The 27715-nt window shown below is 44.0% G+C and overlaps 1 protein-coding gene across 1 annotated transcript in view; it reads left to right on the plus strand.

Annotated features, from left to right (window-relative positions):
- Nucleotides 1-680: 680 nt before the first annotated feature.
- The window catches only part of LOC120036202 (acetylcholinesterase collagenic tail peptide-like), a 34519-nt gene continuing 7484 nt past the window's right edge, over nt 681-27715 (plus strand). The window contains exons 1-3 of the mRNA XM_038982682.1: nt 681-803; nt 12996-13022; nt 15604-15666. Coding sequence (XP_038838610.1) covers nt 681-803; nt 12996-13022; nt 15604-15666 — 213 coding nt within the window. The remainder of the gene's footprint in view (nt 804-12995; nt 13023-15603; nt 15667-27715) is intronic.

Below are 27715 nucleotides of genomic sequence, written 5' to 3' on the forward strand. Positions count from 1 at the left end.
TTCTGCTTTGCTTAATATACGGAATTTGATATAGAGTATTTACTTTCACTTTTAAACTTTGACTAAAGTCTGACAGTAGTTGTTCCATGACTGTACTTAAGTACATTAAAAACCTGACACTTTGACTAACGTCTGACAGTTGAGTAGTTGTTCCACGACTGTACTTAAGTACATTAAAAACCTGACCCTGTTTAAAGTCTGACAGTAGTTGTTGCACCAACAGATGGAGATGGTCTGGATAGTTCTGTGTCTTCAGCTCCTCCTCTGCCAGACATGGGCCCTGTCTTCATATCATCACTTAGACCGTATGCTCAATGCTCAAACAGGTAAGACTGCAGAGTGTGTGTGTGTGTGTGTGTGTGTGTGTGTGTGTGTGTGTGTGTGTGTGTGTGTGTGTGTGTGTGTGTGTGTGTGTGTGTGTGTGTGTGTGTGTGTGTGTGTGTGTGTGTGTGTGTGTCTGAGGAGTTGTCACTCTGACTGTTGTTACGTAACTCAAGGACGCGCACACACACACACACACACACACACACACACACACACACACACACACACACACACACACACACACACACACACACACACACACACACACACACACACACACACACCCTTCACTTATCCAGCATGTGTTTGGAGTTTTATTGATTTCTCTTAAATGGCTGTCTGTCATTGGTTCTGCCATGTGTCTGTCAGCCCTCAGGTCCTTGGATGAGCCAATGAGGATTGACCCCTGCTGTCTCCTGGCCCCTCCCCCACCCCCACTCTTCCCTCCACCCTCCCTGCTCTGGAAACAAGGGACTACGGTGAGGTTAAACACACACACACACACACGCACACACACACACACACACACACACACACAGTTCAATGTAACATCGATAGGTTTAGGCTGCTAGATGATACTCTAATGTTCAATGTACCCATCATGAGGTTGATACAACCTAGCCTATGAATGAAAGTTTACACTGTAGGTGCACACAGGTGGAGAGACACATTTGAGGTGACAGACAGTGACAGATGGTCAGACAGTGACATTCAATGCCGCCTTGCACACTCTTGCCTGCATCTAGCTGTAATCATCAGTCCAAAAGTTGCAAATGAGAGTTTCTATTGGACAAATTCAGGTATGTTTATCCCCGTTTTGTACCCGTTTGCTTCCGTTTAAGAAACGTTTTTCAACAGAATCGGCAGACTTCAATGTACAACACATCAGCTGTATGTGACCAGGGGAAAAAACCTTGGCAAGCCAAACCGCTACACACAGCCTACATCGTTGTCACCATATTAGCTAAAGTAACGTCCTAGTCAACATAGCTAATAGAACTAACGCGTTAGTAAACCTGCTACAATCATGCAGTAACGTTACAGTGTACAGTCAGTAAGCAGATACACCAGCTGGCCCCGGTGGCAATACATTTGTAAAAACAAAATCTTACCTTGACTTGGAAGAGTTCCAGTGTTGTGTTGGAAAGTCATAGCCAGCTAGCTAACATAGCATCCCTCTGTTATAGCCAGCTAGCTAACATAGCATCCCTCTGTTATAGCCAGCTAGCTAACATAGCATCCCTCTGTTATAGCCAGCTAGCTAACATAGCATCCCTCTGTTATAGCCAGATAGCTAACATAGCATCCCTCTGTTATAGCCAGATAGCTAACATAGCATCCCTCTGTTTGAGCCGGGTGTTTCAGTAGGCTAAACTAGCTAGCTGCATTTGCTAGCTAAATAGGTGAAACTGAAAGTGAAAAATAATTACAAATTCTCTCTCTATTTCTCTGCTGCTTCTCCTTCATTTTGGAAGAAATTAATTTGTTGAAAACTGTTCAACTATTGTCTTTCTCTCTCTTTGAGTCAACTACTCACCATATTTTATCCACTGCAGTGCTAGCTAGCTGTAGCTTATGCTTTCAGTACTAGTTTCATTCTCTAATCCCTTGATTGGGTGGACAACTTGTCAGTTCATGCTGCAAGAGCTCTGATAGGTTGGAGGATGACCTCCCGAAGTTGTCATAATTACTGTGTAAGTCTATGGAAGGGGGTGAGAACCATGAGTCTCCTAAATTTTGTATTGAAGTCAATGTACCCAGAGGAGGACGGAAGCTAGCTGTCCTCCAGCTACACCGTGGTGCTACCCTACAGACTACTGTTGACCTTCATTACAAAACAGAGTGTTTTAATCAATTATTTGGTGACGTGAATATATTTAGTATAGTTTTATCAAAAAAGGATAACTTTTAAATTAAAATGTTTATGAAATTCAATGAGGGGGATGGTCCTCCCCTTCCTACTCTGAGGATCCTCCAATGATACACACACGTTTCCCTGCAGTACACAGACACATGTTTCCCTGCAGTACAGACACACATTTCCCTGCAGTACACAGACACGTTTCCCTGCAGTACACACACACGTTTCCCTGCAGTACACAGACACGTTTCCCTGCAGTACACAGACACACGTTTCCCTGCAGTACACAGACACGTTTCCCTGCAGTATACACACACGTTTCCCTGCAGTACACAGACACGTTTCCCTGCAGTACACAGACACACGTTTCCCTGCAGTACACAGACACATGTTTCCCTGCAGTACACAGACACATGTTTCCCTGCAGTACACAGACCCATGTTTCCCTACAGTACACAGACACACATTTCCCTGCAGTACACAGACACACGTTTCCCTGCAGTACACAGACACACGTTTCCCTGCAGTACACAGATACGTTTCCCTGCAGTACACAGACCCATGTTTCCCTACAGTACACAGACACACATTTCCCTGCAGTACACAGACACACATTTCCCTGCAGTACACAGACACACGTTTCCCTGCAGTACACAGACACACGTTTCCCTGCAGTACACAGACACACGTTTCCCTGCAGTACACAGACACGTTTCCCTGCAGTACACAGACACGTTTCCCTGCAGTACACAGACACGTTTCCCTACAGTATACAGACATGTTTCCCTACAGTACACAGACATGTTTCCCTACAGTACACAGACACGTTTCCCTACAGTACACAGACACGTTTCCCTACAGAACACAGACCATTACTTGTCCTGAATACTGTTATCCTCCAGAGCCTTTAGGCTTTAGCTCACATTATTGAGGCACACAGACAGCTCATGTTTGATACCCGTTCATTTACATTTACATTTAAGTCATTTAGCAGACGCTCTTATCCAGAGCGACTTACAAATTGGTGCATTCACCTTATGATATCCAGTGGAACAGCCACTTTACAATAGTGCATCTAAATCTTTTAAGGGGGGGGGGGGGGGGGGGGGTTAGAAGGATTACTTTATCCTATCCTAGGTATTCCTTAAAGAGGTGGGGTTTCAGGTGTCTCCGGAAGGTGGTGATTGACTCCGCTGACCTGGCGTCGTGAGGGAGTTTGTTCCACCATTGGGGTGCCAGAGCAGCGAACAGTTTTGACTGGGCTGAGCGGGAACTGTACTTCCTCAGAGGTAGGGAGGCGAGCAGGCCAGAGGTGGATGAACGCAGTGCCCTTGTTTGGGTGTAGGGCCTGATCAGAGCCTGAAGGTACGGAGGTGCCGTTCCCCTCGCAGCTCCGTAGGCAAGCACCATGGTCTTGTAGCGGATGCGAGCTTCAACTGGAAGCCAGTGGAGAGAGCGGAGGAGCGGGGTGACGTGAGAGAACTTGGGAAGGTTGAACACCAGACGGGCTGCGGCGTTCTGGATGAGTTGTAGGGGTTTAATGGCACAGGCAGGGAGCCCAGCCAACAGCGAGTTGCAGTAATCCAGACGGGAGATGACAAGTGCCTGGATTAGGACCTGCGCCGCTTCCTGTGTGAGGCAGGGTCGTACTCTGCGGATGTTGTAGAGCATGAACCTACAGGAACGGGCCACCGCCTTGATGTTAGTTGAGAACGACAGGGTGTTGTCCAGGATCACGCCAAGGTTCTTAGCGCTCTGGGAGGAGGACACAATGGAGTTGTCAACCGTGATGGCGAGATCATGGAACGGGCAGTCCTTCCCCGGGAGGAAGAGCAGCTCCGTCTTGCCGAGGTTCAGCTTGAGGTGGTGATCCGTCATCCACACTGATATGTCTGCCAGACATGCAGAGATGCGATTCGCCACCTGGTTATCAGAAGGGGGAAAGGAGAAGATTAATTGTGTGTCGTCTGCATAGCAATGATAGGAGAGACCATGTGAGGTTATGACCTCACATCAGTCAGACACTTTTACATAACTTGTGTTTGAAGGTTGACTACCCAGTGAAAGAGGGAGGAGGAGGAGGAGGCGGGGAGGAGGAAGAACAGAGGTATAAACATCTGCCTGTAATCCATGGATGTAAACCAGGACCACAGGGACCCAACGGACCCCCAGGACCAGAGGTGTGTGTGTGTGTGTGTGTGTGTGTGTGTGTGTGTGTGTGTGTGTGTGTGTGTGTGTGTGTGTGTGTGTGTGTGTGTGTGTGTGTGTGTGTGTGTGTGTGTGTGTGTGTGTGTGTGTGTGTGCGCGCGTGCGTGCGTGTCATTATAAATGTGTGAGGTGTATATTAATTGTGTTTTCAGGGTACCAGTGGAATGCCAGGAATTAGTGGACCAAAGGGAGACAAGGTGAATATGTTGTGTGTGTGTGTAGGTGTGTGTGTGTAGGTGTGTGTGTGTGTGTGTGCGTGCGTGCGTGCGTGCGTGCGTGCGTGCGTGCGTGCGTGTGTGTGTGTGTGTGTGTGTGTGTGTGTGTGTGTGTGTGTGTGTGTGTGTGTGTGTGTGTGTATACCAGGGTTTCAGTTAGCCGGTAAAAGCATTTAAATACACTGAACAAAAATATAAACGCAACATGCAACACTTTTACAGTTACAGAGCCTTCAGAAAGTATTCAGACCCTTTGACTTTTCCCCCCAAAACATTATGTTACAGCCTTATTCTAAAATTGATTTTTTTTTAAAACCCTCATCAAACTAAACACAAAACCCCACAATGACAAAGCAAAAACAGGTTTTTAGAATTTTTTTCAACTGTATTCAAAATAAAAAACTGAATGATGGAGGCCACTGTGTTCTTAGGGACCTTCAATGCTGCAGAAATGTTTTGGTACCCTTCCCCCAGATCTGTGCCTCGACACAATCCTGTCTCTGAGCTCTACAGACAATTCCTTCAACCTCATTGCTTGGTTTTTGCTCTGACATGGACTGTCAACTGTAGGACCTTATATAGACAGGTGTGTGCCTTTCCAAATCATGTCCAATCAATTTAATTTACCACAAGTGGACTCCAATCAAGTTGTAGAAACATCTCAAGGATGACCAATGGAAACAGGATGCACCTGAGCTCTATTTCAAGTCTCATAGCAACGGGTATGAATGCTTATGTAAATAAGCTATTTCTGTTTAGTATTTTTATACATTTGTAAAAAATGTATAAAAACCTGTTTTCGCTTTGTCGTTATAGGGTAGATTGATGAGGAACACGTTTTATTTAATTAATTTTAATATAAGGATGTAACATAACAAAATGTGGAAAAGGAAAGGGGTCTGAATACTTTCCAAATGCACTGTAAGGAAATCAGTCAATTTAAATTCACATTCATTAGGCCCTAATCTATGGATTTCACATGACAGAGAATACAAATATGTGTCTGTTGTATCTGGTGTGACCATTTGCCTCATGCAGTGCGACACATCTCCTTCACATAGAGTTGATCAGGCTGTTGATTGTGGCCTGTGGAATGTTCTCCCACTGCTCTACAATGGCTGTGGGAAGTCGCTGGATATTGGCGGCAACTGGAACATGCTGTCGTACACGTCGATCCAGAGCATCCCAAACATGCTCAATGGTTGACATGTCTGATGAGTATGCAGGTCATGGAAGAACTGGGACATTTTCAGGTTCCAGGAATTGTGTACAGATTGTTTGCGATAAAATTGTTTGCGATAAAATGCAATTGTGTATGCTGTCCGTAGCTTATTCCTGCCCATACCATAACCCCACCGCCACCATGGGGCACTCTGTTCACAACGTTGACATCAGCAAACCTGCTCGCCCACACCACGCCAAACACGCTGTCTGCTATCTGCCCGGTACAGTTGAAACCGGGATTCATCCTTGAAGAGCACACTTCTAGAGCGTGCCAGTGGCCATCGAAGGTGAGAATTTGCCCACTGAAGTCAGTTACAACACTGAACTGCAGTCAGGTCAAGACCCTGGTGAGGACGACGAACACGCAGATGAGCTTCCCTGAGATGGTTTCTGACAGTTTGTGCAGAAATTCTTTGGTTATGCAAACCCACAGTTTCACCAGCTGTCCAGGTGGATGGTCTCAGACGATCCCACAGGTGAAGAAGCCAGATGTGGAGGTCCTGGGCTGCTCACTATCATCCATGTAAACTATTTTGTGCTCAAAATTTCAGACAAATAATATTTTTGTGCATCTGGAACATTTCTGGAATCTTTTATTTCAGCTCATGAAACATGGGACCAACACTTTACATGTTGTGTTTATATTTTTGTTAAGTATAAAATTGACGCTGGCCAATTGTCGGGGGGAAAAAAATCCCATTGCGAAATAATGCATTTTATCCTATTCATTGATGTAAATACCAGTAGATGTAGTGTGAGAGCTGCTAAAACAACTCAAACAGCTGTCTGTAGCTGCTAAAACAACTCAAACAGCTGTCTGTAGCTGCTAAAACAACTCAAACAGCTGTCTGTAGCTGCTGGAACAACTCAAACAGCTGTCTGTAGCTGCTGGAACAACTCAAACAGCTGTCTGTAGCTGCTGGAACAACTCATACAGCTGTCTGTAGCTGCTGGAACAACTCAAACAGCTGTCTGTAGCTGCTGGAACAACTCAAACAGCTGTCTGTAGCTGCTGGAACAACTCAAACAGCTGTCTGTAGCTGCTGAAACAACTCAAACAGCTGTCTGTAGCTGCTAAAACAACTCAAACAGCTGTCTGTAGCTGCTGGAACAACTCAAACAGCTGTCTGTAGCTGCTGGAACAACTCAAACAGCTGTCTGTAGCTGCTGAAACAACTCATACAGCTGTCTGTTGCTGCTGGAACAACTCAAACAGCTGTCTGTAGCTGCTGGAACAACTCAAACAGCTGTCTGTAGCTGCTGGAACAACTCAAACAGCTGTCTGTAGCTGCTGGAACAACTCAAACAGCTGTCTGTAGCTGCTGAAACAACTCATACAGCTGTCTGTTGCTGCTGTACCATGTACAGTACCATTTAAAAGTTTGGACACACCTACTCATTCCAGGGTTTTTCTTTATTTTTACTATTTTCGAGATTGTAGAATAATAGTGATGACATCAAAACTATGAAATAACACATATGGAATCATTTACTAACCAAAAAAAGTGTTAAACAAATCAAAATATATTTGAGATTTGAGATTCTTCAAAGTAGCCACCCTTTGCCTTGATGACAGCTTTGCACACGCTTGGAATTCTCTCAACCAGCTTCATGAGGTAGTCACCTGGAATGAATTTCAATTAACAGGTGTGCCTTGTTAAAAGTTAATTTGTGGAATTTCTTTCCTTCTTAATGTGTTTAAGCCAATCAGTTGTGTTGTGACAAGGTAGGGTTGGTATATAGAAGATAGCCCTATTTGGTAAAATACCAAGTCCGTATTATGGCAAGAACAGCTCAAATAAGCAAAGAGAAACGTCCATCATTACTTTAAGACATGAAGGTCAGTCAATCCGGAACATTTCAAGAACTTTTCAAGTTTCTTCAAGTGCAGTCGCAAAAACCATCAAGCACTATGATGAAACTGGCTCTCATGAGGACCGCCACAGGAAAGGAAGACCCAGAATTACCTCTGCTGCAGAGGATAAGTTCATTAGAGTTACCAGACTCAAAAATTGCAGCCCAAATAAATGCTTCATAGAGTTCAAGTAACAGACACATCTCGACATCACCTGTTCAGAGGAGACTGCGTGAATCAGGCCTTCATGGGTGAATTGCTGCAAAGAAACCACTACTAAAGGACACCAATAATGAGAAGAGATTTGCTTGGGCCAAGAAACTCGAGCAATGGACATTAGACCGGAGGAAATCTGTTCTTTTGACTGATGAGTCCAAATTTGAGTGTTTTGGTTCCAACCGCTGTGTTTTGTGAGACGCAGAGTAGGTGATCAGATGGCTACGCTTATAACTGCACGTAGCCTGCTGCCTTGTGGCTTTGCTACGCTTATAACTGCACGTAGCCTACTGCCTTGTGGCTTTGCTACGCTTATAACAGAATGTAGCCTACTGCCTTGTGCTCTTTGCTACGCTTATAACAGAATGTAGCCTACTGCCTTGTGGCTTTGCTACGCTTATAACAGAATGTAGCCTACTGCCTTGTGCTCTTTGCTACGCTTATAACAGAATGTAGCCTACTGCCTTGTGCTCTTTGCTACACTTATAACAGAACGTAGCCTACTGCCTTGTAGCTTTGCTACACTTATAACAGAATGTAGCCTACTGCCTTGTGGCTTTGCTATACTTATAACAGAATGTAGCCTACTGCCTTGTGGCTTTGCTACACTTATAACAGAATGTAGCCTACTGCCTTGTAGCTTTGCTACACTTATAACAGAATGTAGCCTACTGCCTTGTGCTCTTTGCTACACTTATAACAGAATGTAGCCTACTGCCTTGTGGCTTTGCTATACTTATAACAGAATGTAGCCTACTGCCTTGTAGCTTTGCTACACTTATAACAGAATGTAGCCTACTGCCTTGTGCTCTTTGCTACACTTATAACAGAATGTAGCCTACTGCCTTGTAGCTTTGCTACACTTATAACAGAATGTAGCCTACTGCCTTGTGCTCTTTGCTACACTTATAACAGAATGTAGCCTACTGCCTTGTGGCTTTGCTATACTTATAACAGAATGTAGCCTACTGCCTTGTGGCTTTGCTACACTTATAACAGAATGTAGACTACTGCCTTGTAGCTTTGCTACACTTATAACAGAATGTAGCCTACTGCCTTGTGCTCTTTGCTACACTTATAACAGAATGTAGCCTACTGCCTTGTAGCTTTGCTACACTTATAACAGAATGTAGCCTACTGCCTTGTGCTCTTTGCTACACTTATAACAGAATATAGCCTACTGCCTTGTGCTCTTTGCTACACTTATAACAGAATGTAGCCTGCTGCCTTGTGCTCTTTGCTACACTTATAACAGAATGTAGCCTACTGCCTTGTGCTCTTTGCTATACTTATAACAGAATGTAGCCTACTGCCTTGTGGCTTTGCTACACTTATAACAGAATGTAGCCTACTGCCTTGTGCTCTTTGCTACACTTATAACAGAATGTAGCCTACTGCCTTGTGCTCTTTGCTACACTTATAACAGAATGTAGCCTACTGCCTTGTGGCTTTGCTACACTTATAACAGAATGTAGCCTACTGCCTTGTGCTCTTTGCTACACTTATAACAGAATGTAGCCTACTGCCTTGTAGCTTTGCTACACTTATAACAGAATGTAGCCTACTGCCTTGTGCTCTTTGCTACACTTATAACAGAACGTACCTACTGCCTTGTGGCTTTGCTACACTTATAACAGAATGTAGCCTACTGCCTTGTGCTCTTTGCTACACTTATAACAGAATGAAGCCTACTGCCTTGTGCTCTTTGCTACACTTATAACAGAATGTAGCCTACTGCCTTGTGGCTTTGCTACACTTATAACAGAATATAGCCTACTGCCTTGTGCGCTTTGCTACACTTATAACAGAATGTAGCCTACTGCCTTGTGCTCTTTGCTACACTTATAACAGAACGTAGCCTACTGCCTTGTGGCTTTGCTACGCTTATAACAGAATGTAGCCTACTGCCTTGTGCTCTTTGCTACACTTATAACAGAATGTAGCCTACTGCCTTGTGCTCTTTGCTACACTTATAACAGAACGTAGCCTACTGCCTTGTGGCTTTGCTACGCTTATAACAGAACGTAGCCTACTGCCTTGTGGCTTTGCTACGCTTATAACAGAACGTACCTACTGCCTTGTGGCTTTGCTACACTTATAACAGAATGTAGCCTACTGCCTTGTGCTCTTTGCTACGCTTATAACAGAATGTAGCCTACTGCCTTGTGCTCTTTGCTACACTTATAACAGAATGTAGCCTACTGCCTTGTGCTCTTTGCTACACTTATAACAGAATGTAGCCTACTGCCTTGTGCTCTTTGCTACACTTATAACAGAATGTAGCCTACTGCCTTGTGGCTTTGCTACACTTATAACAGAATGTAGCCTACTGCCTTGTGCTCTTTGCTACACTTATAACAGAATGTAGCCTACTGCCTTGTGCTCTTTGCTACGCTTATAACAGAATGTAGCCTACTGCCTTGTGCTCTTTGCTACGCTTATAACAGAATGTAGCCTACTGCCTTGTGGCTTTGCTACACTTATAACAGAATGTAGCCTACTGCCTTGTGCTCTTTGCTACACTTATAACAGAATGTAGCCTACTGCCTTGTGTGCTTTGCTACGCTTATAACAGAACGTAGCCTACTGCCTTGTGGCTTTGCTACGCTTATAACAGAACGTAGCCTACTGCCTTGTGCGCTTTGCTACGCTTATAACAGAACGTAGCCTACTGCCTTGTGGCTTTGCTACACTTATAACAGAATGTAGCCTACTGCCTTGTGCTCTTTGCTACACTTATAACAGAATGTAGCCTACTGCCTTGTGCTCTTTGCTACACTTATAACAGAATGTAGCCTACTGCCTTGTGCTCTTTGCTACACTTATAACAGAATGTAGCCTACTGCCTTGTAGCTTTGCTACACTTATAACAGAATGTAGCCTACTGCCTTGTGCTCTTTGCTACGCTTATAACAGAACGTAGCCTACTGCCTTGTGGCTTTGCTACGCTTATAACAGAATGTAGCCTACTGCCTTGTGCGCTTTGCTACGCTTATAACAGAATGTAGCCTACTGCCTTGTGGCTTTGCTACACTTATAACAGAATGTAGCCTACTGCCTTGTGGCTTTGCTACACTTATAACAGAATATAGCCTACTGCCTTGTGGCTTTGCTACACTTATAACAGAATGTAGCCTACTGCCTTGTGCTCTTTGCTACACTTATAACAGAATATAGCCTACTGCCTTGTGCTCTTTGCTACACTTATAACAGAATGTAGCCTACTGCCTTGTGGCTTTGCTACACTTATAACAGAATATAGCCTACTGCCTTGTGGCTTTGCTACACTTATAACAGAACGTAGTCTAAATCTACTGCTTGTATGAATTTGGGATCTATCTTCCCACAACCTTTGGAAAAGGCTATTTCTTTCTCTCTCAGAATGGAAAAGCTAAACCAATGGAATAGGTAATATGTTCTACAATAGGGGATAGTAGATTGACATGGGCTAGTAACATAGGCGACGCGTGGGTTTTCAAGTTTGGGGAAGATAATGTTCGCCATAAAAAAATACACCTTTACAATAGGAAGCATTCCATGCTACCTCGCATTTGCCAAACGTATGTAATATAGCCTTCTATTCCTAATGTGATGATTAGATTGGATAGTCATATTTTAAGCTAATAATATAACTCAATCGCTCTTCGCAAAAAAATGACTGTTCAATGCAGTGCGTAGTGGCGTGGCGTAGGACTAGGCTATAGGCTATATCGGATAACAATTCTTCTCCTTCCTGCGCACAGGAAAATGTTGGTCTTTTATAAACACATTTCATGCAATTATATTACACACGATATGACTGGAGACATAAGCAGAATATTTTTTAATAAGACAAAAAATGACAGGGTAGCATACTTTACTGACACTGACAAACAGATCAATAAAAATGACATTGTCTGATCCATATATTAGTGCTACGAAAAGGGGAGACAAAAATACAATATGAAATCCATCTAACATGGAGGAGGAGATTATCGTCCAAAAACAAACAAAAGTGTCACTGACCCAATGATAAATACCGTGAATATGCAAAACTAACCGGGGATACGGCCAGTGTTCTCCGCTGCTGCCAATAAGACTACTTTTTTGCTCAGTTAAATGAAGAATTTGTATGACCCAAAAGACAGATCGGACTCTTTTCATTGTCTTCTCTTTACAACAATAGCCATTTGTTTTCCAAACTGTTTCTTTTTCCGCGATTGTATTTTTAAAATGCCTCGCTGGGTCGCCCTGCTTTTCACTGACAGTTGCAACTCAACAATCATCTATTTTGCCATTTGCTGCGCTCTCTGCCCACATTGCAGGCCCTTCCAACTGTAGTCTGTGAGATTTAAAACAATCCACAGCTTTAACAATAAATAAAAAAAATAAAGATAATGATCCTCTGTGGCAAAGACAGGAGGAGTAAGATAATTAGGCTAAATAATTTTGGCCATTTAATTAAATGTACTTTAGGGAAAGCTTTAGTTTCACCTAGCCTTATGGACGCGCCTCGTATATCTTCTAACATCTTCTACTCATCGGAATTCCTTAAGAATGACGCACTTGAATCTGAGTTGCATGTTCTGTTAAGATTAATGATCATAAACTGAATGTGATTTCTGTCATTCTGAGAACTGTGGGTGGACGCCCTACAGCAGGTTAAGCAACCAATGCATATGTGTCCGGTAAATGTCTTGTCTGGCGCCACATTTTCCAAGCAGAAGCCCTGGTGTCTACATGTCTGTGTGTCTGTCTGTCTACATGTCTGTGTGTCTACATGTCTGTGTGTCTGTCTGTCTACATGTCTGTGTGTCTGTCTGTCTACATGTCTGTGTGTCTACATGTCTGTCTGTCTGTTTGTTTGTCTGTCTGTCTGTCTGTCTGTCTGTCTGTCTGTCTGTCTGTCTGTCTGTCTGTCTGTCTGTCAACGTGTCTGTCTGTCTGTCTATCAACGTGTCTGTTTCTGTGTGTGAGAGAGATGTATGCCTTGTATGACCTCTAATGTTTTTGACACCATTAGAGTGTCATCTTGTGTGTGTGTTTGTCATCCTTCTCGGTGAGTACTAATGAACACACATCTCCTCATCCCTCATTTCTTCTCGTCCTCCAGGGAGAGATCGGACGACCAGGGTCAAAGGTGAGACACTCCTCCTCTCACTCCGTCACTCGTACAATCCTCCTCTCGCTCCCTCGCCCATCTCTCCCTCTCCCTCTCTCTCTCCCTGTCCTCTGCAGTGTCTCTCTCCCTGTCCTCTGCAGTGTCTCTCTCCCTGTCCTCTGCAGTGTCTCTCTCCTTCTCCTCTGCAGTGTCTCTCTCCCTGTCCTCTGCAGTGTCTCTCTCCTTCTCCTCTGCAGTGTTTCTCTCCTTCTCCTCTGCAGTGTCTCTCTCCTTCTCCTCTGCAGTGTCTCTCTCCTTCTCCTCTGCAGTGTCTCTCTCCTTCTCCTCTGCAGTGTCTCTCTCCTTCTCCTCTGCAGTGTCTCTCTCCTTCTCCTCTGCAGTGTCTCTCTCCTTCTCCTCTGCAGTGTCTCTCTCCTTCTCCTCTGCAGTCTCTCTCCTTCTCCTCTGCAGTCTCTCTCCTTCTCCTCTGCAGTCTCTCTCCTTCTCCTCTGCAGTGTCTCTCTCCTTCTCCTCTGCAGTCTCTCTCCTTCTCCTCTGCAGTGTCTCTCTCCTTCTCCTCTGCAGTGTCTCTCTCCTTCTCCTCTGCAGTCTCTCTCCTTCTCCTCTGCAGTGTCTCTCTCCTTTTCCTCTGCAGTCTTTCTCTCCTTCTTGGCTCTGGTCCATCAACTGTGTGTGTGTGTGTGTGTGTGTGTGTGTGTGTGTGTGTGTGTGTGTGTGTGTGTGTGTGTGTGTGTGTGTGTGTGTGTGTGTGTGTGTGTGTGTGTGTGTGTGTGTGTGCGTGCGTGCGTGCGTGCGTGCGTGCGTGTACTGCATCCCCCCTCTGCAGTTCTAATCTCCCTGAGTGCTTGTGTTCTCTATGGTAAATCACTAAGACATTGTTCCTGTGGCTACACACCACACACACTCACACATCACTCTAAAGCCCACTGGTTAATGACACTGAGCTGAAGGAATACACACTCTGCTCCACCATGTGGCAGATCATATTTTCGCTCAGGGATCGCTACCAGTCCACCTATGAGTAGCTCACTAAGCAATTCTGAAAGTACATGCATTTTTTTTAAATGTGTTCCATCGCAAACTGTCATAAACATAAAGATTCCGGCTTAAAGATTCCGGCTTACCTATCCCACCCCTGGTTAACCACAATTGGCTTAAAAAGCCAAACCTAACACAATATCTGCCAATTAATGTCTAGCAATATTGCCACTGTCTGTCTGATTGGTGTGCACATTTGTCAATCACTCCATTTGTAGCCAATTAGCGATGCTAGTAACGGGCTTGTGGGTTGGCAGAAATTGTTTCCACAAAAAGTAGGCTTAACTGACAGAAAGATATTGCGAATATTTGTGTCAACTTGGTGATCGCTGTTGAGCAACCTCTGCCATGAGGTGTGTTGCAGCCGTAGGCCTATCAGAAATATCACTAGATCAACACATTTCCCTCTCTTTCTTAATGCACAATTAAAGGGGAATTACACTCAAAAATACTAATTTGTTCAGTTTTTTGTTGTGATTTAAGCATTGACTCAGAATATAAATTTTAGTTGTTTCGCTATGAATAATTGTAATATTGAGAGTAGAAATATATAATAATAATAATTGAAAGCCAGGAAAAATAAAACAGAGAAAACAGAATTCCAGGAAAATACAAAATATAATTTGATGTGGCCCCTTTAATGTTGTTTATTACCATTATTTGACCAGCTATGTTGACAGAAAACACATCTCTTGTACACCAAGGACCCGGGGAAGAGCTGTTTATTACCATTATTTGACCAGCTATGTTGACAGAAAACACATCTCTTGTACACCAAGGACCCGGGGAAGAGCTGTTTATTACCATTATTTGACCAGCTATGTTGACAGAAAACACATCTCTTGTACACCAAGGACCCGGGGAAGAGCTGTTTATTACCATTATTTGACCAGCTATGTTGACAGAAAACACATCTCTTGTACACCAAGGACCCGGGGAAGAGCTGTTTATTACCATTATTTGACCAGCTATGTTGACAGAAAACACATCTCTTGTACACCAAGGACCCGGGGAAGAGCTGTTTATGAACCATTATTTGACCAGCTATGTTGACAGAAAACACATCTCTTGTACACCAAGGACCCGGGGAAGAGCTGTTTATGAACCATTTAAAAAAAAAAAATCTGTACAACAGTAGAGTCTGCTGAGGGGAGGAAGGCTCATAATATTGCCATGTGTTTGATGTATTCAATATCATTCCATGTATTCCACTCCAGTCATTACCACGAGCCCGTCCTCCCCAATTAAGGTGCTACCAACCTCCTGTGGTGTACAATGCCCCCCCCCCCCCAAAGCATTCTTCTTGAGGAGCTTTCAAATATTCTGGTCTGTTGCACCTTAATGCTTGTCTGTAGATCCAAATAAAGTAAATATGCCAATGGGACTTGTGTTAACTCCAGGGTCGTACTGGTCCTCTTGGGTTACCAGGTAGACAGGGACCAGCCGGATGGCCCGGTCCAGAGGGACCCAAAGTAAGTCTCTCACCCGTCTTAATGAATACCTCACTATGGCGGTCTCCCTGTGTCAACTACACTCAGGTGAATTAACCTTCTGTTTCTAGGGAGAGAAAGGAGAGCTGGGGCTGATGGGTCTGCCGGGGTTGAGAGGACCACCTGGAACCAAGGTCTGTATCACAGACACATTGCCCTCTCTCACGAGCATGAAGTCAGGAACACACATTCACACGTCATAAACACAAGACAAAAAAATAGGTCCCTTTTCACAGACACCGAAGCACCGCCGTCAAACCATTATATTTCACAGCGAATGCTGCAGAAAAAGAAAACTCCCTATTAGGCACGACTGTCTGTTTAAACGTGTCTGAAAACAGCCTCTACTATATTTACTACTACTTCTCTACTTGTCTATAAAAATAAAAAATCATCTGAGCTGTATGCAATTGAACGAGTCACGGGAAGCACCTTTCGTTGCTTTCCTTGTAGACAGAATAAAACAGGGTTGGGTGCGATTACTTGAAACATTTACTAACCTTGTCCGTAAGCAATAAATAAACGAAAAATAAACCGAAAGAAAAGTTATTTTAACCTGGTAACTATTTTTTTTTCTGTTTGCTCTGGAATTTGATTATCAATAATTAAACTAAACCGATGATATTAGACTCAAACAGCATGTGTCGGATAGGAATTTCCTTTAGCACTGCGGCTTGTTCTTCTAATCCCGTCAAGCAGCACAAGGACTCTCTCCATCGATTGGAGGAATATTAGGCTATTAGTGATAGAAACCAATATCTAAAGTATTTTTTTCAAGATGAAAAGAAGACGGAATGTGACAAAGTGTCCAGACGACTGTGTGCTGATTGACCAGTAGGCTAGGTGTGAATGATGTGGGCGGCAGGTAGTTTAGTGGTTAGAGCGTTGGATTAGTAACCGCAAGGTTGTAAAATCGAATCCCCGCGCTGACATGTTAAAAATCTGTCGTTCTGCCGCTGAAAAAGGCAGTTAATTAACCCACTGTTCCTAGGCCGTCATTGTAAATAAGAATTTGTTCTTAACTGACTTGCCTGGTTAATTAAATAAAACAATGATCTGATAGATTAATTCTAATCCCTTATCAGAATATTAAGAGCCCCCCTCCACCACCTGATGAGCCATCAGAGGGACAATTAGACGGCTATGCTGTGTGTCATCTGCTATTGGCTCCTTGAATTAAAGCGTCAAGATTTAACAGAGAAAGCAAAGATGTTTCGAACGGGATTCGTTTTTCCAAACTGTAATTCTTTTTTTATTTCATTCAATTGAGTCTTATGATGGAAGCTTGGAGTTTTTTACATTTATTCTAGGAGTGAATACACTTCAACGTCTAGACGATAAAAGGCTATACTGATTTAATATTTACACGTACGTAGTGTGATCATAATCATTATTTTAGCGATCCGCGGTAAACGTCCCTCCAATGAAAAGGCCTCCCATCCTGCTGACGTGAGCTGCTGACGTGAGCTGCTGAACAGCGCGTTGCACTTGAGATCCATTTATGGATGAGAAAGTGAAGTTGCCATTTACAAAAACGTTTTCAATATCGGCCATTCATATGAAATATGTGCGCAGTACTTTGTTTTAAGCATCAATTTATCAAATCGGTATTTTTTTTCTTGCTCTAACTGCCAGCAGCTAGAGCAAGAAACACAGGAATGTTGTTACGCACGAGGCTCGTAGGCTATTATCAGAGGACCTTGGAGCCTTGCATCCCACTGGGCAAAAACTGATTGAATCAACGTTGTTTCCACGTCATTTCACACACGCACGAACACACATTCTAAACACAAGAAAAAAAGAGATCCCCTCTCTCACACACATAAACACACATACACACATTCTAAACCCGAAAGAGAAAATAGGTTAATTGTTGTCCTTTCATTCCTTCTCCAGGGTCTTCCTGGTTATAAAGGAGAGAAGGTGAGCTCAGATTATACTCTTATTCAGAGCATGCTGTTAAAACTACATTACCCAGATTATACTCTGATTCAGAGCATGCTGTTCAAACTACATTACCCAGATTAAACCCTTATTCAGAGCATGCTGTTAAAGCTACATTACCCTGATTATACTCTGATTCAGAGCATGCTGTTCAAACTACATTACCCAGATTATACTCGGATTCAGAACTTGTTGTTCAAACTACATTACACAGCTCATACTCAATAGACCATGCTGTTCAAACTACATTACCCATAATGATTAGCATTTTCTTATACTGGTACATTCTCTCTCTCTCTCTCTCTCTCTCTCTCTCTCTCCCCCTCTCTCTCTCTCTCTCTCTCCTGCCAGGGGTCTCGTGGTAATTCAGGCGTATTAGGACCAAAGGGCAACAAGGTGGGTGTTGTTACTGGACGTCAGCTAACTAGTGATGATCATTATTGATTGGTGTCACCTTCCTGGAAACATAAAGCATGTTGATCAGTGGTTCTCTATCTTTTCTCTTCTTTCCTAGGGCACCGTAGGTCTCTCTGGGATGTTGGGACAGAAGGTTAGAAACACATAGATACATTCAGTTGTTTGATTTAACTCTGTGGTGAGAAATAACTCAATTAGGACCAGAATATACTATATAAACCTATAGAATCTATATTTGACTACTTTTTACCTCTCTTTCTCTCTCTCTCCCTCTCTCCCTCTCTCCCTCTCTCCCTCTCTCTCTCTCTCTCTCTCTCTCTCTCTCTCTCTCTCTCTCTCTCTCTCTCTCTCTCTCTCTCTCTCTCTCTCTCTCTCTCTCTCTCTACCTATCTCAGGGTGAGATGGGATCGAAGGGAGACTCAGGAATTTCAGGGAAGAGAGGACCAACTGGCCGACCTGGGAAGAGAGGACAACATGTAAGAGAGATCAGAGGAGAAAATACATTTTACCAGTCCTCAAAGAGGGTTTGGTGTGCATGTTGTTAGTGTGTATCTTCAGTGTCCAGGATGTAACTGGTGTACAGTGCCTTCAGAAAGTATTCAGACCCATTTCCCTTTTTCCATATTTTGTTTACGTTACAGCCTTATTCTAAAATGGATTAAATTGTTCGTTTTTTTCTCATCAATCTACAAACAATACCCCATAATGACAAAGCGAAAACAGGTTTTTAGAAATGTTTGCAAATTTGTAGAAAATAAAAAAACAGAACGTTATTTCTGTTTTTAAAAAATTTAATAATCTCAAATGTCTAAAGATTTCTACAAACCTGGTCCAAGACCCGATGGACACTCTGGAAGAGCTCTAGAGTTCCTCTGTGGAGATGGGAGAACCTTCCAGAAGGACAACCGTATTGAAGATGCTCATCCCCAGAATCTTTTTACGTGTCTACTTTCAAAACATAAAGAACATTAACAACTTCATAGTTAAGAACACTATAAGGATATAGAACACTATAACAATGTAGAATACTGTGACAATATAGAACACTATAACAATATAGAACACTATAACACTATAGAACACTATAACAATATAGAACACTATAACAATATAGAACACTATAACACTATAGAACACTATAACAATATAGAACACTATAACAATATAGAACACTATAACACTATAGAACACTATAACAATATAGAACACTATAGAACACTATAACAATATAGAACACTATAACACTATAGAACACTATAACAATATAGAACACTATAATAATATGTAACACTATAGAACACTATAATAATATGTAACACTATAGAACACTATAATAATATGTAACACTATAGAACACTATAATAATATGTAACACTATAGAACACTATAACAATATAGAACACTATAACATTTTAGAACACTATAACAATATAGAACACTATAACAATATAGAACACTATAACATTTTAGAACACTATAACAATATAGAACACTATAACATTTTAGAACACTATAACAATATAGAACACTATAACAATATAGAACACTACAACAATATAGAACACTATAACAATATAGAACACTACAACAATATAGAACACTACAACAATATAGAACACTATAACATTATAGAACACTACAACAATATAGAACACTACAACAATATAGAACACTATAACAATATAGAACACTACAACAATATAGAACACTATAACATTATAGAACACTACAACAATATAGAACACTACAACAATATAGAACACTATAACATTATAGAACACTATAACAATATAGAACACTATAACAATATAGAACACTACAACAATATAGAACACTATAACATTATAGAACACTATAACAATATAGAACACTACAACAATATAGAACACTACAACAATATAGAACACTACAACATTATAGAACACTATAACAATATAGAACACTATAACAATATAGAACACTATAACATTATAGAACACTATAACAATATAGAACACTATAACAATATAGAACACTATAACATTATAGAACACTATAACAATATAGAACACTATAACAATATAGAACACTACAACAATATAGAACACTATAACATTATAGAACACTACAACAATATAGAACACTATAACAATATAGAACACTATAACATTATAGAACACTATAACAACATGGAAGAGAATATTCAACGTATTCTACAAGAACCAATATCACTCTCTAAAAACACAACCCTATGACACAATCCTTGGATAGCTGTTCAGAATTCACCGATAAATTGGTTCACATGGAAAACTAAAGGAATAGAAACCGTAAATGATTGGTCACAGGAAATATATTTATTTCCTTAAAAGTATTAAAAAGCAATTTTGTACTGACCAAAGTAGATATTTGTAGATGTAGATATTTTCAAATACATGCAACTAAAAGTTACATATCACGAAATTTCGATTTAAAATATTTTGGACATTCGATGCAACCTTGAGGGAGTCTTATTTGAAAATAATATTCATATGATAAGTAAGATATACAAAACTTGCAGAGAGCATTTCCCACTGGCTATCTCTTAGAAAATAATATAAACTATTGGAAGCAAGACTTAAAAATAAGTGATATTTGCACAATATGGAGGGAAAGTGTAAAACTAACATTGACTCAATAATCCATGCTTTCTGGGAATGCTATGATGTCTCAAAGTTATGGGCGGAGCTAGGAAGTTGTCTGTCAGAAGTATTACAATGTAAACATACTTTTAATCCGTCTGTTTGCATATTTCAAGACATGACATATGGGGGTGTAGTGAGATACACAATGGGCTGGACGATTCTCTTCTCTCTTATCAATTCTATTCTTATCTTGAAAACACTAAAAACGTGGAAATCAATCAATCCGCCATCATTGAAACAATGGAAAAATCTAATGATTTATTATTGAAATATTGATATAGCATTGGCGACTGAGAGAAACAAATCGGTACAATTTAAGGCCATGTGGCAAACAATAATGCAGGCAATAAGGATGTAGGTGTGAGCATACTGGTAGGGCAGGTGAGATAGTCGTTGTTTAGGGTTAGGGTACTAGGGGATGGAGGTGTGAGCATACTGGTAGGGCAGATGAGATAGTCGTTGTTTAGGGTTAGGGTACTAGGGGATGGAGGTGTGAGCATACTGGTAGGGCAGATGAGATAGTCGTTGTTTAGGGTTAGGGTACTAGGGGATGGAGGTGTGAGCATACTGGTAGGGCAGATGAGATAGTCGTTGTTTAGGGTTAGGGTACTAGGGGATGGAGGTGTGAGCATACTGGTAGGGCAGATGAGATAGTCGTTGTTTAGGGTTAGGGTACTAGGGGATGGAGGTGTGAGCATACTGGTTGGGCAGGTGAGATAGTCGTTGTTTAGGGTTAGGGTACTAGGGGATGGAGGTGTGAGCATACTGGTAGGGCAGATGAGATGTAGTCGTTGTTTAGGGTTAGGGTACTAGGGGATGGAGGTGTGAGCATACTGGTAGGGCAGATGAGATAGTCGTTGTTTAGGGTTAGGGTACTAGGGGATGGAGGTGTGAGCATACTGGTTGGGCAGGTGAGATAGTCGTTGTTTAGGGTTAGGGTACTAGGGGATGGAGGTGTGAGCATACTGGTAGGGCAGATGAGATAGTCGTTGTTTAGGGTTAGGGTACTAGGGGATGTAGGTGTGAGCATACTGGTAGGGCAGATGAGATGTAGTCGTTGTTTAGGGTTAGGGTACTAGGGGATGGAGGTGTGAGCATACTGGTAGGGCAGGTGAGATGTAGTCGTTGTTTAGGGTTAGGGTACTAGGGGATGGAGGTGTGAGCATACTGGTTGGGCAGATGAGATGTAGTCGTTGTTTAGGGTTAGGGTACTAGGGGATGGAGGTGTGAGCATACTGGTTGGGCAGATGAGATAGTCGTTGTTTAGGGTTAGGGTACTAGGGGATGGAGGTGTGAGCATACTGGTTGGGCAGATGAGATAGTCGTTGTTTAGGGTTAGGGTACTAGGGGATGGAGGTGTGAGCATACTGGTTGGGCAGGTGAGATAGTCGTTGTTTAGGGTTAGGGTACTAGGGGATGGAGGTGTGAGCATACTGGTTGGGCAGGTGAGATAGTCGTTGTTTAGGGTTAGGGTACTAGGGGATGGAGGTGTGAGCATACTGGTTGGGCAGGTGAGATAGTCGTTGTTTAGGGTTAGGGTACTAGGGGATGGAGGTGTGAGCATACTGGTAGGGCAGATGAGATGTAGTCGTTGTTTAGGGTTAGGGTACTAGGGGATGGAGGTGTGAGCATACTGGTTGGGCAGGTGAGATAGTCATTGTTTAGGGTTAGGGTACTAGGGGATGGAGGTGTGAGCATACTGGTTGGGCAGGTGAGATAGTCGTTGTTTAGGGTTAGGGTACTAGGGGATGGAGGTGTGAGCATACTGGTTGGGCAGGTGAGATAGTCGTTGTTTAGGGTTAGGGTACTAGGGGATGTAGGTGTGAGCATACTGGTTGGGCAGGTGAGATAGTCGTTGTTTAGGGTTAGGGTACTAGGGGATGGAGGTGTGAGCATACTGGTTGGGCAGGTGAGATAGTCGTTGTTTAGGGTTAGGGTACTAGGGGATGTAGGTGTGAGCATACTGGTAGGGCAGATGAGATAGTCGTTGTTTAGGGTTAGGGTACTAGGGGATGGAGGTGTGAGCATACTGGTAGGGCAGATGAGATAGTCGTTGTTTAGGGTTAGGGTACTAGAGGATGGAGGTGTGAGCATACTGGTTGGGCAGGTGAGATAGTCATTGTTTAGGGTTAGGGTACTAGGGGATGGAGGTGTGAGCATACTGGTTGGGCAGGTGAGATAGTCGTTGTTTAGGGTTAGGGTACTAGGGGATGGAGGTGTGAGCATACTGGTTGGGCAGATGAGATGTAGTCGTTGTTTAGGGTTAGGGTACTAGGGGATGGAGGTGTGAGCATACTGGTTGGGCAGATGAGATAGTCGTTGTTTAGGGTTAGGGTACTAGGGGATGGAGGTGTGAGCATACTGGTTGGGCAGATGAGATAGTCGTTGTTTAGGGTTAGGGTACTAGGGGATGGAGGTGTGAGCATACTGGTAGGGCAGGTGAGATAGTCGTTGTTTAGGGTTAGGGTACTAGGGGATGGAGGTGTGAGCATACTGGTTGGGCAGATGAGATAGTCGTTGTTTAGGGTTAGGGTACTAGGGGATGGAGGTGTGAGCATACTGGTTGGGCAGATGAGATAGTCGTTGTTTAGGGTTAGGGTACTAGGGGATGGAGGTGTGAGCATACTGGTTGGGCAGATGAGATAGTCGTTGTTTAGGGTTAGGGTACTAGGGGATGGAGGTGTGAGCATACTGGTTGGGCAGGTGAGATAGTCGTTGTTTAGGGTTAGGGTACTAGGGGATGGAGGTGTGAGCATACTGGTTGGGCAGGTGAGATAGTCGTTGTTTAGGGTTAGGGTACTAGGGGATGTAGGTGTGAGCATACTGGTAGGGCAGATGAGATAGTCGTTGTTTAGGGTTAGGGTACTAGGGGATGGAGGTGTGAGCATACTGGTTGGGCAGGTGAGATAGTCGTTGTTTAGGGTTAGGGTACTAGGGGATGGAGGTGTGAGCATACTGGTAGGGCAGATGAGATGTAGTCGTTGTTTAGGGTTAGGGTACTAGGGGATGGAGGTGTGAGCATACTGGTTGGGCAGGTGAGATAGTCATTGTTTAGGGTTAGGGTACTAGGGGATGGAGGTGTGAGCATACTGGTTGGGCAGGTGAGATAGTCGTTGTTTAGGGTTAGGGTACTAGGGGATGGAGGTGTGAGCATACTGGTTGGGCAGGTGAGATAGTCGTTGTTTAGGGTTAGGGTACTAGGGGATGTAGGTGTGAGCATACTGGTTGGGCAGGTGAGATAGTCGTTGTTTAGGGTTAGGGTACTAGGGGATGGAGGTGTGAGCATACTGGTTGGGCAGGTGAGATAGTCGTTGTTTAGGGTTAGGGTACTAGGGGATGTAGGTGTGAGCATACTGGTAGGGCAGATGAGATAGTCGTTGTTTAGGGTTAGGGTACTAGGGGATGGAGGTGTGAGCATACTGGTAGGGCAGATGAGATAGTCGTTGTTTAGGGTTAGGGTACTAGAGGATGGAGGTGTGAGCATACTGGTTGGGCAGGTGAGATAGTCATTGTTTAGGGTTAGGGTACTAGGGGATGGAGGTGTGAGCATACTGGTTGGGCAGGTGAGATAGTCGTTGTTTAGGGTTAGGGTACTAGGGGATGGAGGTGTGAGCATACTGGTAGGGCAGATGAGATAGTCGTTGTTTAGGGTTAGGGTACTAGAGGATGGAGGTGTGAGCATACTGGTTGGGCAGGTGAGATAGTCATTGTTTAGGGTTAGGGTACTAGGGGATGGAGGTGTGAGCATACTGGTTGGGCAGGTGAGATAGTCGTTGTTTAGGGTTAGGGTACTAGGGGATGGAGGTGTGAGCATACTGGTTGGGCAGATGAGATAGTCGTTGTTTAGGGTTAGGGTACCAGGGGATGGAGGTGTGAGCATACTGGTTGGGCAGATGAGATAGTCGTTGTTTAGGGTTAGGGTACTAGGGGATGGAGGTGTGAGCATACTGGTAGGGCAGGTGAGATAGTCGTTGTTTAGGGTTAGGGTACTAGGGGATGTAGGTGTGAGCATACTGGTTGGGCAGATGAGATAGTCGTTGTTTAGGGTTAGGGTACTAGGGGATGGAGGTGTGAGCATACTGGTAGGGCAGATGAGATAGTCGTTGTTTAGGGTTAGGGTACTAGGGGATGGAGGTGTGAGCATACTGGTAGGACAGGTGAGATGTAGTCGTTGTTTAGGGTTAGGGTACTAGGGGATGGAGGTGTGAGCATACTGGTAGGGCAGATGAGATAGTCGTTGTTTAGGGTTAGGGTACTAGGGGATGGAGGTGTGAGCATACTGGTTGGGCAGGTGAGATAGTCGTTGTTTAGGGTTAGGGTACTAGGGGATGTAGGTGTGAGCATACTGGTAGGGCAGGTGAGATAGTCGTTGTTTAGGGTTAGGGTACTAGGGGATGGAGGTGTGAGCATACTGGTAGGGCAGGTGAGATAGTCATTGTTTAGGGTTAGGGTACTAGGGGATGGAGGTGTGAGCATACTGGTAGGGCAGGTGAGATAGTCATTGTTTAGGGTTAGGGTACTAGGGGATGGAGGTGTGAGCATACTGGTTGGGCAGGTGAGATAGTCGTTGTTTAGGGTTAGGGTACTAGGGGATGGAGGTGTGAGCATACTGGTAGGGCAGGTGAGATAGTCATTGTTTAGGGTTAGGGTACTAGGGGATGGAGGTGTGAGCATACTGGTAGGGCAGGTGAGATAGTCATTGTTTAGGGTTAGGGTACTAGGGGATGGAGGTGTGAGCATACTGGTTGGGCAGGTGAGATAGTCGTTGTTTAGGGTTAGGGTACTAGGGGATGGAGGTGTGAGCATACTGGTAGGGCAGGTGAGATAGTCATTGTTTAGGGTTAGGGTACTAGGGGATGGAGGTGTGAGCATACTGGTTGGGCAGATGAGATAGTCATTGTTTAGGGTTAGGGTACTAGGGGATGGAGGTGTGAGCATACTGGTAGGGCAGATGAGATAGTCATTGTTTAGGGTTAGGGTACTAGGGGATGGAGGTGTGAGCATACTGGTAGGGCAGGTGAGATGGTCGTTGTTTAGGGTTAGGGTACTAGGGGATGGAGGTGTGAGCATACTGGTTGGGCAGGTGAGATAGTCGTTGTTTAGGGTTAGGGTACTAGGGGATGGAGGTGTGAGCATACTGGTTGGGCAGGTGAGATAGTCATTGTTTAGGGTTAGGGTACTAGGGGATGGAGGTGTGAGCATACTGGTAGGGCAGGTGAGATAGTCATTGTTTAGGGTTAGGGTACTAGGGGATGGAGGTGTGAGCATACTGGTAGGGCAGGTGAGATAGTCATTGTTTAGGGTTAGGGTACTAGGGGATGGAGGTGTGAGCATACTGGTTGGGCAGGTGAGATAGTCGTTGTTTAGGGTTAGGGTACTAGGGGATGGAGGTGTGAGCATACTGGTAGGGCAGGTGAGATAGTCATTGTTTAGGGTTAGGGTACTAGGGGATGGAGGTGTGAGCATACTGGTTGGGCAGATGAGATAGTCATTGTTTAGGGTTAGGGTACTAGGGGATGGAGGTGTGAGCATACTGGTAGGGCAGATGAGATAGTCATTGTTTAGGGTTAGGGTACTAGGGGATGGAGGTGTGAGCATACTGGTAGGGCAGGTGAGATGGTCGTTGTTTAGGGTTAGGGTACTAGGGGATGGAGGTGTGAGCATACTGGTTGGGCAGGTGAGATAGTCGTTGTTTAGGGTTAGGGTACTAGGGGATGGAGGTGTGAGCATACTGGTTGGGCAGATGAGATAGTCATTGTTTAGGGTTAGGGTACTAGGGGATGGAGGTGTGAGCATACTGGTTGGGCAGGTGAGATAGTCGTTGTTTAGGGTTAGGGTACTAGGGGATGTAGGTGTGAGCATACTGGTAGGGCAGATGAGATAGTCGTTGTTTAGGGTTAGGGTACTAGGGGATGGAGGTGTGAGCATACTGGTTGGGCAGATGAGATAGTCGTTGTTTAGGGTTAGGGTACTAGGGGATGGAGGTGTGAGCATACTGGTTGGGCAGATGAGATAGTCGTTGTTTAGGGTTAGGGTACTAGGGGATGGAGGTGTGAGCATACTGGTTGGGCAGATGAGATAGTCGTTGTTTAGGGTTAGGGTACTAGGGGATGGAGGTGTGAGCATACTGGTAGGGCAGATGAGATAGTCGTTGTTTAGGGTTAGGGTACTAGGGGATGGAGGTGTGAGCATACTGGTTGGGCAGGTGAGATAGTCGTTGTTTAGGGTTAGGGTACTAGGGGATGGAGGTGTGAGCATACTGGTAGGGCAGATGAGATAGTCGTTGTTTAGGGTTAGGGTACTAGGGGATGGAGGTGTGAGCATACTGGTTGGGCAGGTGAGATAGTTGTTGTTTAGGGTTAGGGTACTAGGGGATGGAGGTGTGAGCATACTGGTTGTGCAGGTGAGATAGTCGTTGTTTAGGGTTAGGGTACTAGGGGATGGAGGTGTGAGCATACTGGTTGGGCAGGTGAGATAGTCGTTGTTTAGGGTTAGGGTACTAGGGGATGGAGGTGTGAGCATACTGGTTGGGCAGGTGAGATAGTCGTTGTTTAGGGTTAGGGTACTAGGGGATGGAGGTGTGAGCATACTGGTTGGGCAGGTGAGATAGTCATTGTTTAGGGTTAGGGTACTAGGGGATGGAGGTGTGAGCATACTGGTTGGGCAGGTGAGATAGTCGTTGTTTAGGGTTAGGGTACTAGGGGATGGAGGTGTGAGCATACTGGTTGGGCAGGTGAGATGTAGTCGTTGTTTAGGGTTAGGGTACTAGGGGATGGAGGTGTGAGCATACTGGTTGGGCAGGTGAGATAGTCGTTGTTTAGGGTTAGGGTACTAGGGGATGGAGGTGTGAGCATACTGGTTTTGCAGGTGAGATAGTCGTTGTTTAGGGTTAGGGTACTAGGGGATGGAGGTATGAGCATACTGGTTGGGCAGGTGAGATAGTCGTTGTTTAGGGTTAGGGTACTAGGGGATGGAGGTGTGAGCATACTGGTTGGGCAGGTGAGATAGTCATTGTTTAGGGTTAGGGTACTAGGGGATGGAGGTGTGAGCATACTGGTTGGGCAGGTGAGATAGTCGTTGTTTAGGGTTAGGGTACTAGGGGATGGAGGTGTGAGCATACTGGTTGGGCAGATGAGATGTAGTCGTTGTTTAGGGTTAGGGT

Source organism: Salvelinus namaycush, unplaced genomic scaffold (assembly GCF_016432855.1).
Source record: "Salvelinus namaycush isolate Seneca unplaced genomic scaffold, SaNama_1.0 Scaffold124, whole genome shotgun sequence".
Classification (NCBI taxonomy): domain Eukaryota; kingdom Metazoa; phylum Chordata; class Actinopteri; order Salmoniformes; family Salmonidae; genus Salvelinus; species Salvelinus namaycush.